The sequence below is a fragment of the Puntigrus tetrazona genome, chromosome 17, assembly GCF_018831695.1.
Source record: "Puntigrus tetrazona isolate hp1 chromosome 17, ASM1883169v1, whole genome shotgun sequence".
NCBI classification, from domain to species: Eukaryota; Metazoa; Chordata; class Actinopteri; order Cypriniformes; family Cyprinidae; genus Puntigrus; species Puntigrus tetrazona.
The window spans coordinates 5,037,756-5,050,303 of record NC_056715.1 but is presented as its reverse complement, the minus strand read 5'-3'; the positions used below and the strand labels follow the sequence as shown (position 1 = coordinate 5,050,303).

Below are 12,548 nucleotides of genomic sequence, written 5' to 3'. Positions count from 1 at the left end.
TAAAAGGTCTATTTCGTGTCTACTCCATGGGCTTTCTTTATCTGAAAGACATGTCATAAACAGTCATGTCGTGGATTTACATACATTAACGTATTTAACGTCTAATTACCTCATTGCTTGCACACGTTACGCCATCTGTTGGATGTAAATTCTTGTTTTGGTTTTGTGCTTTGGCATGTCTGCGTTTTGCAGCTTTTTTATATTTAATATTTCTGCACAGTAATTCCTATTTAGGAATCACGGGACAAGGCACATATTATTTCAAAGTTAAGATGCACGATTTAAAAATCCAAATAAAGTCAGAGAGTTAGCCTGTAAGTGGCATAGTTTATGTACAGCATAAATATCTCCTACAGGGGGCGCCAAAGTTCTTATAAAGCCTTACATTAGAAGCAACTGTACCAGCCACGTGTTTTTTTATATTAATGAACTGATTATAAATTTACTTTTTGGAAACCAGTTAATATAAATTAACAACAAGGCCCGATGCAATTCTTCAAATAGCCAAAAAAAAAAAAAAGAAATCAATTTAAAGGAATGAATCTTGTCATATGAAGCAGCCTAACTCTTGTTTTCAATCCGCATGTATTGCCTGTACGATCAGTAAAGACCTCAGACAGCTGTGCGTTAAGGTTACAGACTCTTTGAACCCATTCCTGTCTATCAACCTGTCAAGCTTTGAAAAAGCCAGGGACCTTTTCCCAGGAACCCACGAGAGGGAAAAAGAATAAGAAGGTGAAAAAAGTAAACACAAAACAACTTTCAAGTCACCGCATCCGTCGGTGAAAGGAAAGCTTTATTTTTAGCATTAGCAGCGGGGTGATTTCTGGCGCTCTGTACGTGAAATGGCAGAGACCCTGCTGAGCTCTCGGAGTCCTTAATGAAAGCGCTCGCTCGGGCTCTCACGCGCTCGGCTGTCTGTGCGTTAGCAGCGCGTTGCATAACTACAAGTGACGCTGTGCCGTTTCTCGCTGTTGCCAGGGACGGCGGGCATCTGCCCTCGCGCTGAACAGTCCCCACGTCATTCCTGGAGTCATAGCCTACATCTGAGACCTCTCGAGTCGAGCGCATTAACGAAGAAGATCGTTTTCAAAGCATAGGCTACAGCTCGAAATAAAAACGCGCCGAGGGGTAGGCTGCTGTCTTTTATGGCTTAGCTTTAATTGTTTAAGTTTTTTTGAAGTTTTATCATTATTTTGTTTATAAAAAGAAATAACTTAGATGCAAACGGGACAATTAATAGCTTATGTTGCAAATGAGTCTAAAATAATAGTTTATAAAATACAGTCTATAGACTATTATTGAGGTATAAAGTTATTGTGTAATAGTTATTTACAGGTTTATAACGGCAATAGCCTAGTTATAAAGTTTAGTTAAGGTTTTTTTCTTTATTTATACTTTTTGTTTAGCAAGGACATAATAAATCGATCAAAATTTCTAGTAAAGTCGTAACATTTTTGCAATATAAATGTATTTATTTCAGTGGTATTTATTCATTCTTTAATTATTAAGAAATCCTGCTTATCATAGAGTACAAGCAAACATGTATAACGGTTTCCATAAAATTATTAAGTAGCGTAGATGTTTTCAAGGATTCGATTCAGTTCAGTTCAAATTAAATTTATTCGTATGTAGCTTTTTATGATATAAATCGCATGCGAAGCGGATTTACAGGAAATTAAGTTTATTCTTGTAGAAACTTAATATATTTAACTTATGGCAAAGTTGAGTAATTCTGAGGGTTGGCGTCCTCTGAGGGGATGACATCATCTCTTTTCAGGTGTTCAGTCATCTCAGATCATTTAAGGATTGGATCCAGACCGAAGCGTGTCTAATTCCTAGTTACAACTGGATATTAATAGGGATGATTTTATAAATATACAGCAATGAATGGTTCAAAAATACACTTTTTTTGTATTTTAGTGCTACATTTTTGATGCTAATGGAACTTGGATGAGGCACGCTGTAACCCAGAATAGTCAGTCTGCTCCCTGGCACATGTGTCTTATTAGGAGTCAAGGTGAGAGGGAGGACCATTCACACGCTCCCTAGTCTCTCATCCATTCCACATGCTGGTAATTTATCCCCTCTGGTTAACCTACTTTCATCACAATTAAAATGCCCAGGGCTTTGGCGCATTTCTCTTTTCTTCTGTCTCGTTCTCTCTTTCTCTCCCTCTCTCTCTCTCTGTCGCAAGGAGACACTGAGTTCAATCTTGCTTTTCTCTTGTCAAAGAGAAATGATGAGGCCATCATAGACTTAGCCAAGGCGCTGATACAGTTTCAGTGTTAAAGGAGGCACCAAGCTGTAAATCTCATATGACATTACATCCAATTTGTGTGGATCAGGGACGCACCACGGCCTTCCCTTCATATTTACATCTGCATGCCAGAATGTCTCCTGCGAACAAAGTCAATAACCGAATCCCAAGCTGGCACAACATATCAGAGAGATTTTATGCCACGTTCCTTGTGTAGTTTAATTCAAATGTTGATCTAATAAATCTCATGCTTGTTTCTGATCCACATCAGTCCGCACAGGCCTTTAAAATCTGATGAATACATCAGTTCTCCAGGGAGGAATAAACCTGTCCAGTTAAATGAGATTGCAGGAGTAGCTGTGCATCTGGATCCAAATGAATCCGTCGGACAGCCTAATTTTATAATGGCAGTCTCCATCAGAGCAGCTGCAGCCCTTCGCCAAGACACATTAATTCTCTAAATAAGTTCTCAATGAACTCATAGCAAATCAATGGGGTCTCTTCTGTCTGCAGGTGGCTGTGCCGTACAAAGCTGACTAATAGGCGGGTTTGATTGCTACACCGGGTGGAAAATGATCGATAGCGCCAAGTGCTTATCCAGTGGTCCATGCGCTTTCGACTTCACCTCAGATTTTAAAATGCCCTTCCAATGTGGTTAATTTCCTGTCAAAGCAAGTTACTCATTACACAATAAACTACACTGGAATTGGAGACTCAATGTTAAAGGAATAGTTCACCCAAAATGAAAATTCTGTCATCATTCACCCACCCTCGAGTAGTTCTAAAAAATTCTAGGAAGATATTTTGAATAAAGTTTGTAACCAGACTGTTTTGGTCACCACTGACTTCCATAGTAGGAAAAAAAAAGTGGTGACTCAAATCAGCGTGGTTATAAACAAATCTTTGTGTTCGAGGGTGAATAAATGATTTGAAGAATTTTCATTTAATTCAATTTCTTTTAAGACAGATTTGATGTAAACCTGATGTAATTTCGGACAGTTTCTTCATGGTGAGGTGAGCAGCTTTTTAGTCTTAAGCAGACAAATGTGAATTTATGAAAGCATATGTCACCTTTTTTGGACCAAACAATGGTGAATGATGTTGGAAAATACCATTTGTAGTTCCATTAGGTACCATTATTTGAACAAAAATGGCAAAATTTACTTCCGCAATGGTACGTATTTCCAGTGTATTTTGTTTAATCATGCTCAAAAGTTTGGTATGATTCTTTGTTTTTGAAAAAAGTCTCTAATGCTCACCAAGGCTGCATTATGATATGCTTATAGAAACATTTCTTATCAATGCTGAAAACAGTTATATTTTTAGAAACAGTGATATGTATCTTTTACAGGATTATTTTAAGACAAATTTTAAAAGAACACAATTAACTTTACAGTTTGCACCAGCGTGAAAGCCTTTGATCAGTTTAAGGCATCCTTGCTTGAAAGAGTTAATTTTAATTTAATTTCACTTTTAATTAAACTGTTATTTGAACTCAAATAAGGCCTGGCACGCGCTAAAAGATTTTTTTTGAATCTGAAAAGATCTTTAAAATGTGAAAGACCACAAACATGAGGGAAAAAAATACCAGACTTGACACTCGGCTGGTGTCAAGAAAATACAGAAATCAGACAGATTAATTGTACTGTAGTGCAGGAGAAACTGCAAAAAGTTAGTGGAGAATTACAAAGTAGTTGAAGTCCTTTCTGTGATAAAGGCCGGATGGACAGACTTGGCTGCTGATGGAAGGGCTTTCTCTCCTCCTCTCGCTCGCTCCACTGATTCCAGCTTTCCCTGAGGTTTTTTAGGTGGACTCCTAATGAAAGATCAAGGGCATTAGCTGCCGTCGGTGCAGAAACGGGGTACCTGCAGTTAGCGCGATGGTTACAGAACATTAATTTTACCGCAGGCTCATTTGTAACTGAGAGAAAAGTGTGTGCGTATAAAAGTGAAAGGGAGAATAAGTGAGTGACGGAGAGAAAGACAGAGGGGAAGAGAGAGATCAGTCCTGATTTGAAACTCAGTGTCCAAAGGTGTAAAATTCATGGAAAGCATGGTGTGGAGAGCAAAACGCAGAAGTGGGAACCATTCAAGCTGGCATTTCCATCTGCTTCGTCAGCACAGCCTCTGTGGAAAATGTCAGATTCATTACTTGCTCCCTCTTTTCTCTCTCTCTTTACCTTATGATTCACACAACTTCGCCTAGTTCATCTCTTAAGCCCAAAGCACATTGTGTGACGTTCTGTCTTTTTCAATTGTTGCTTGACTCCGGTGAGGCCTTGCAAGTTAAGGCAGACATGGTGTATGCAATGGAATCATTTCCATAGTCAGACTTTGGATTAGGATTATTTGATCCGTTTTAACTCATTTTGACCCATTTTAAACTTTCTAATTAACTAGATAGAACACTCGGCATTTAACACTAATGATGCCATTGCAATGTATAATTGTAACATTGTAATGATTTCCGATAGGCATCTTCCATACGTTTATTTGCATAATGAGTTGTATATCTCCTTAACGATCTTTAGCCGTTGAGGAACCATTTGAGAAGCGTAAGATATTTGAGATGTTTTCAGGTAACATATCTTGATTTTATCAAATATAGTAAAATGTGTGTAATCAACCATGTTAAAAATGGTTTACGACAAATAAAAAAATGCATAAATAAAATTTAGCTTTATCTGTTATCTTTGTCCATTTCTTCTCAGGTAAATTACATTTCTGTTAATTTCACACCTTAAAGTGGCCCAGCAGTGCATAACACAATATAAACAATGCAAAACGCAACAAAATTAGCACAGCACAATGGAAAAAAGCTCCTACGCAACATTGACACAACACAACTGAAACAGGCCACAACAATGGAAACAAATCTCCACAACAGAAACAAGCCTCAATACCTAGTAAATTGTGGCAATTTTGTTGTGTTGTGCACATAACATGAATAAAATCTAGAATATTAAGAGTTTAGACGGTTTCCGTTCGCGTCTGCACCTGAATGTGCCATTTGTATTAAAATCTAATCTTTTGCTGCAAAGTGAAGCGCTGTAAATCTAGTTAGTGATCACACGGTGCTTCACGACGTTCAGGGTTCACCTCAGGTAACGTAAGCGGGTTTTTTTACTCTTTATTATACATGAACGAACGAGATAGAAGCATGTCTAACCGATCAAACCCTGGTGATTTCGCAGAGAGACCGTGTAGACCTGAAACACATGCCCTCGCTGATGAAGTCCTGGCACGTTTCTCCAGCCGTCGTACGAGAGATTCCAATTTCTCCTCAAATCCCTCGACTGTGCCCTCATGCAAATCAGGCAGATTAAGGCAAGATGTATGGACTTGCAAATGTATTCAAACATTCTTCCCTTAATGCCACAGATTTGCTGTAATACTCCCATATTTGTGTCTGACTTACAAGGACCGACAAATTGAAGGCACCGCGTGGCAGATTTGAATGGTTATTATCTCGCTGCGCATTCCATCAAAGAGCGCACTTATTGATTCGCGCTGCCAATGAGCGCCTCGGCTCCCTGCTACCTTGCAAACGAGTAAAAGTTGCAGGTGGGAAGTGTTAGTTCTGGTTGTCGGGTCCTTCAAATCCAAATAAACCTCCTGAGATGACAACTTTTTAGGTGACGAAGGGGGCAGTCGCTCCCCAGACGCAACGATACGATAAACCCCAGTGCAGTTTTTCATATTACGTTACGTTCTGCCGATAGAAAAAAAAAGACATCCGGATGTGCTGGAATGAAAGCCACCTCGCTTTGTTTCCTTGGCAACAAACGCATGCGATACGTCTCTTGGAAGTGTGTTTTTAGGGCTGCGCGCAGACTCTCGTGGGAGATTTCAGAGGAACGCTAAGACAGATTTACTGAGTAAACGAAACAGCCTTTTGACTGCCAGCGCGATGTTTGCAGAGATTGTACGACGAGGTCACGAATATGCCAAACTCCACGCAAACACCCACAGACAGCGCAAATTGAATAATGACATTTGTTTGGTGTTTAGTTTTGTTTTGAATGGAATTTCCCCCGGTCTATATCGGTGTAAAGCCAAGCGCGCGCGTTATCTCGGCTCCGGTAACCTGTTCGTAACCCTTGCAAAATAGATGAACTCTGTATGTCTGTCTGGCAAAAAGCTTGTACATTTTCAGTCTCTCTTTTCCTGCAGTTGCATAGCAACACAGGCGAGCATGGGTGTGGTGACAGGGTGCAGGGGAGGCAGTTGTGATTTCCAAACGCTCACTCTTTGATTAAGAACAGGCCACAGACTCCATCAGGGCTGATAAATGACGTCTAGGATTTAATTTTATTAAAAAACTTTTCGTCCAACAAGGATGCACAACAGCACAAGCGCTTTTATCAACGTTCTACTGTTTTCATCAATAATAATAAATGTTCCTTGAGCACCAAATCAGCGTAGAAGAATGATTTATGTGAATAGCTGATCGTGTGACACTGGAGACTGGAGATCCTGCTGGAAATTCAGCATCGCCTTCACAATCATTTATTACATTCTAAAATATATTAAAATAGAAAATAGTTACATTCATTGTTAATAATATTTCACAATATAACTATTTTTTTACTGTATTTTCCTTTTTAGGGGCCAAAAAAATCTTGGTGACCATGAGAAACTTTTAAAAACATTTAAATATTTAGTTGATTCCAAACTTTTGCACGTTTATGTAGTTTATTCATACAATATAATTACCTTTATATGATTTTTGATTCTTAGTCGTGGTTGCACACATATTACGACGAAGCGACAACATTTAGAAATGTCATAAGTAAACTGGCAATTTTTCCAATTTCCCATTGTTATGATTATTTTAAGCAAAAATGTTAACGCTGGATTTAGAGCTGCACAAAACCATCATGCTAGTCCAGGATCACCTTTGCAACTTTTTTTTTTTTTATTGCAACTGGAAGACAATACATCACAGAAACTTGATGGTAGGGTTGGAAAAAAAAATAAAACGAAACGAAAACCAACAGAATTTGTCAGAGCAATGGACAAAGTGGTATTTACATTAATCGATAAAATTGTTGTCTTTGGCAATATGATTACAAGTCGAAGGAAATACAGAGTGCAGTTATGCCTCTATATTGACATATTAGCAGGGTGCACATGCCGTCAGACTGAATATTTCATCACAAACCAAATGGATTCCGTTACTTTCATCTTAAACAACTCAAACACGTAACAGAATGGCAGTTAACAGGAACCTTTCAACAAAAAACAAACAAACGAAACGAAACGAAACAAAAGAAAAACACACGATGGGAAGAAAAAGAAACACTTCGCCTCCTATTAACATTTTTTTTGGCTGGCTCTTCTTGATGCTTTTTAACATGTTTCAGGTTCCTCTGAAAGAACTAGAAAGGAAAAGTTCCGTAGTGAGTGTTGTCTTTGAAGGAAGGCAGTGTATAAAGGACTCATAGCTCTCTCTGCTACCGGTTTCCCAGTTTGAAGCATATTGAACGGAAATGTGATATGACAGATGTTCATAAAGACCAGCAGACAAGGTTATAATCAGGGTTATTTTTCGTCAAGAAATGTCTAGCTTGGTTAGGGAAAGGCATGCCAACTGGAGACATCACATTAACACTCATGGGTCAGATATAACATTCAACACACTACAAAACATCGGGTCGAACCATTATCATCATCGTCGGATGAACGGGGAAGGCAGTGTGGATTCATGAAACACAGCATTGCAGTGCGATATTAACAAATACGATGGGGAATATCTTATGCATGAGTACTTGACAGAAATGCTACAACTTATTGACATGTTTGTGACTGACATATCAAGTATGCATCGTCCGTTTTGCAGTGTATAGAGTCATTACAGGCTTTGGCACTGAATCCTTAAGTTCTTTACTATACGATAAAACAATAAAAGTGCAATTCGGTGAGGTCGTGAAAATATATACACTAGCGTTTGCACTGAGCTCTGTTATCACTTGTTTTTATTGTCTATAAGTGCTTAAATATATGCGCGGAGGCGTAAATAACTGTCTGACTGCCTGTACCGAGAAGAACTGAATCAATACTGATGACTCCTGAACAGTGCTACATGTAAATACAGGAATAAAATGGAAAAAAAAACAAAAAAACAAAACCGCAGATCCAAAGTCTCGTGGAACAAAATGGAAGACCCTGAATAAATCACAGACACGAACATCCGGATTACATATGGAAGTAAAGCAGGCACGGAGCCGGAAGGGGACTGACACTCACTACGAACTTCTCCTTGACGACACGGACATTGACGTAGCGGATATTCGTGGGTTTTCGGGACGGTCGCTAGCGTGGACCGAGACGACCCGGGCCCGAGTCCTCGTATTGCAGAGAGAGTTTCCCAACAGTCAGTGTTTGTCCCTGAAGAAGGTAATTGTTAAGATGCCTGCTTCAACACAAAGGCGATGAGGACGACAAATGGAAATCAAATCCGACAAAAACAACAAAAGAGACTAGGCCTATTGGCATAGAAATTAGAGGCGGTGCCTTAGTTCTCTAGGATCTATATTTATATGAAAATAATTCATGCTCCATGCTAAATACATTATTTACCTTACATGAACTTTGATTTTTAAAAAAACTGTCTTCTTTTTCTTTACAGAACCCATGCAACACGATTTGGAAAATCCTGCTGGCTACATTGCTTAAATTAAGAAATGAAAATGGTCTAGTGTTACTTTTATACAGTGTTTATCCTGACTGGATGAAATTGCTTATTACATCACGAGGGTTTCAAATAAAAAAAAACAAAAAAAAAAAAACGTAAACAAATGAACAAACACAAAACAACTCCACAGTCATTATTGTCTGCTTTTAAAATACAATTGGCAGGTATTGTAGCTTTAGCTCCAAGTTTTAATTTTCATTGTGCCGAAGAAAGGAGTATCACCATCCACTACCGGTTTAGATGGAAAATATCACTCGATTTGATTGCTTAGGAAAAAAAAAAATGTGGGCAGTTTTAAGAGAATTATTGGTAAGTGTATCACTTTTGACTCCAAAAACACCTTGACAAAAGCTTATGGCTTTACTCTCATCCCAGTGAACTATGGTTCATACGAGCCAAACGACAACTACAGACATGAGTGTTTTCCACAAGATGCTTTATCGGCCAGAGCATCGAGGGGAAGTGACATCACAGAAACTGCTTGAGGATTGTCTTTGGCACTGCCCTGTGCTTCTAAAACATCTTATATTACAGCAGAGATTACTATAACTCATAATTAACTGGAGAACTACTCTGGCTGCAGAACGCGCTGCACAACACAATTTCTTGTCATGTTTTTAAAGGATTGGTTATCTTCAAAATTACAATTCTGTCAATTTATTACACTTTATTCACCCTCATGTCGTTCCAAAACCCAAAGATTCATCTCTGGAACACGAATGAAGACGAATTTTTAATGAAATGTGAGAGATTTCTTTGCCATTAAAAAGTTTTTTCAGCCAATTCATAAGGGAAAAAAATTTATTAAAACAAAAAACAAAAAAAAAAATCAAGTCTTCTGAAGAAACACAATTAAGAACATCATTGGTTCTTTTTTTTTTTTTTTTTAAGCAAACATGCTTGAGCTTCTATGACCAAATTTGAGTTTTAGAAATATTGTTCGCTTAATTATAAATTATACCTGTTCATCATATAAAGCATGTCTCTCTAGAAGACTAGGGACAGAAATATTTTTAGATTTGATTTAATTTTATTTGCGTAAAAAACAAAACAAAACAGTTCCAAAGATGAACGAATGACAGAATTTTCATTTTGAGGTGAACTGTCTCTTTAAATATGACAACGGGGCAGGGCAATTTTATCACTTTTCTCTCTCAGTCGAATGAAATGCTTTACTGAATATCTTAAAAAAGGGAAGGCTATGGCTTCAATCTCCGTAGATTAAAACAAAACAAAAAAACCTCACAATAAAATTAACAAAAATTGAACTAAAACAAGGAACCCTCAGTAAAATGTTACCTATAAAGATAGGAAAACAAAGTGATTGTTGATATTGCCACAAATCAGTAGAATTCACCTGATGTCCTGGAAAAAAATAGTAAATTCTATTCAAAGTGATGTTTTTTTCCTCTTTATAATACAGTCAGTTCATTATTTTTGCTCTTTCTGCCCCTTTGCCGTCCGGTTGGTGATATTGTTCAAACAAGCCCTGACTCCCGCCAAATGAAGCAAGGACCCGGCCGCCTCCTTCATCTCCTCGTCGTCACTTTCCGGAGGCTTCTCTGTACGCCTCTTTTTTAGAGGAAGAGTGTCACTGGCCACTCTCTGTTTGACCTTTGTCAAATGTTGCCGTTTCTTGTGCTGGGCCAGAGCGAGGGCGTCCACGGACCACTCCTTGGGCTCCTTCTTGATTTTGCTTTTGTCGTCCTCCTCTGCATCGCTGCCGGCCTCGTTGGCGTGAAAGCTCACCTCGCTTCCATCGCAGTTGGCCTCTTCTTCAACATCCGAGCTGGAAGATTTGGCGTAACTGTAGGTGTGGTCCTCTTTGGGGTCGCTGCTGACCAGCGGAGAGTTACGGGTTGGCTCGCCGTCGCTGGTTATTCTGTACCCGAGTACTGACCTATTAACACAGATGAGAGATGCATTAGTCTAAGTGCACGCATGCGGTTCCTGTTGTACTGTGTAAACGCTGAGTAAAACAAATGAACTGCATGCGCTTACTGTGTAATTATTTTGTGGAGCTGCTTGTAATTATACTACTATAACAATTAATTATAATAATATGTGTAACATGGACACTCTGTACTGATGTTTCGCAGTTTTTCGCACAGATGGCAACAAGCTCTGGAACACAGGAATAAATTCATTCCATTTGTTATTATATAAAGTGAGTACATCTAAAACCTGTCGAGAATATGCTTAGGTAATATTTCACATAAAATTAATAGAAAAAAATGCATCATTTATTTGATCAAAAACAGTATAAAACAGTAATATTGTGAAGCAATTTTAATTAATTTATAATTATTGCTTTCTATTTAAATATATATATATATACACACACACACACACACACACACACACACACACACATATATATATATATATATACATACACATATATATATATATATATACATATATATATATTTTTCTCTTTTTATTTAGGGGATGCAAAGTTGCCTCACATGATCCTTCATAAATCAGTTTAACATGTCCAATAAACATTTTCTTTTATGATTATCAGTATGAAAAACAGTTGTGCTGCATAATTTATTTTTTAAAACCACCTCTTTTTTCTTGAATTTGTGTTATGTGCTGGTAAGCACCGCAGCCTTCAAGCGCCTCATCCTTAAATGTTAAAAACAATTAAACATTTGTCTCTGAAACACACTTGAGCTTTGAAGCACCTCTTTAGTTGGCCAACAACATCATTAAAAAGCAAATTAATTGGTGGATTACACAACTCTCCACTTTTGGCTAAAATAATATGATGAAAAATGGCAAATAAAGACAGTTGAGCTCTATTTATGCCTCTTACCCTCAGAAACAGTAATGAAGTGTCTTTTAAGTGATGCTTGTTTTGTGCTTCTGGTCACAGTTTATATAGCAGCAGCTCTGAGTGACAAAGAACATCCTGCCGCGCTTTGCAGAAACGTTAAAACTCCCTCTGTGGTTCGAAAAATAATCCTAAGAGCTTTCCCACTTCCTGCCTCATATGTGCATTTATGACTCATAAATTATAGCCATAACACAGCAGGCTAAAGAAACTGCTTCAATAATTAATGCCTAAATGCAGTGTCACTCATTTTAAAGAGGCAAAAGAGGCTGTTTTACTCTTTGGACTGTATGCAGCCTGTCACTGCACGATATATATGCATCATACAGCAACTGAGAGCCTGAGCAGACGCATGGGCAGAGGAGAACTGATCCTGAATGCTCTTTTCATAACAGAGGCAATCGGAGATATTTATCAGGTCTAGGCTTTTGTGTTATGTTAATAAAACAAGAAATGAGGAAACAAACGTGTCTGAGTCATATTTCGCTACAAAAGGAATAAATAAAATTTACTGTAACGTTATTTCCATGAGTAATTTTCATTGTTGTATTATTCTTTACAGTGTGCTACTATATACAGTGTGTGTGTGTGTGAGGAAAGAAAAGTAGGGGGAAATGTGCGTAAAGATGTCAAAATATTAATTGTTCAACTAATTTATTTGATTTATTTAACTTATATATATATATATATATATATATATATATATATATATATATATATATATATATATATATATATATATATATATATAT

General features: G+C 37.8%; 1 protein-coding gene across 3 annotated transcripts in view; it reads right to left on the bottom strand.

Moving 5' to 3' along the window:
* Window positions 1-7,154: 7,154 nt before the first annotated feature.
* Window positions 7,155-12,548, bottom strand: part of foxn3 (forkhead box N3) — a 78,530-nt gene continuing 73,136 nt past the window's right edge. For all 3 annotated transcript variants that reach the window (XM_043263176.1, XM_043263178.1, XM_043263177.1), the window contains exon 6: window positions 7,155-10,857. In XM_043263176.1, the coding sequence (XP_043119111.1) occupies window positions 10,389-10,857 (469 nt within the window). In that variant the 3' untranslated portion in view covers window positions 7,155-10,388. The remainder of the gene's footprint in view (window positions 10,858-12,548) is intronic.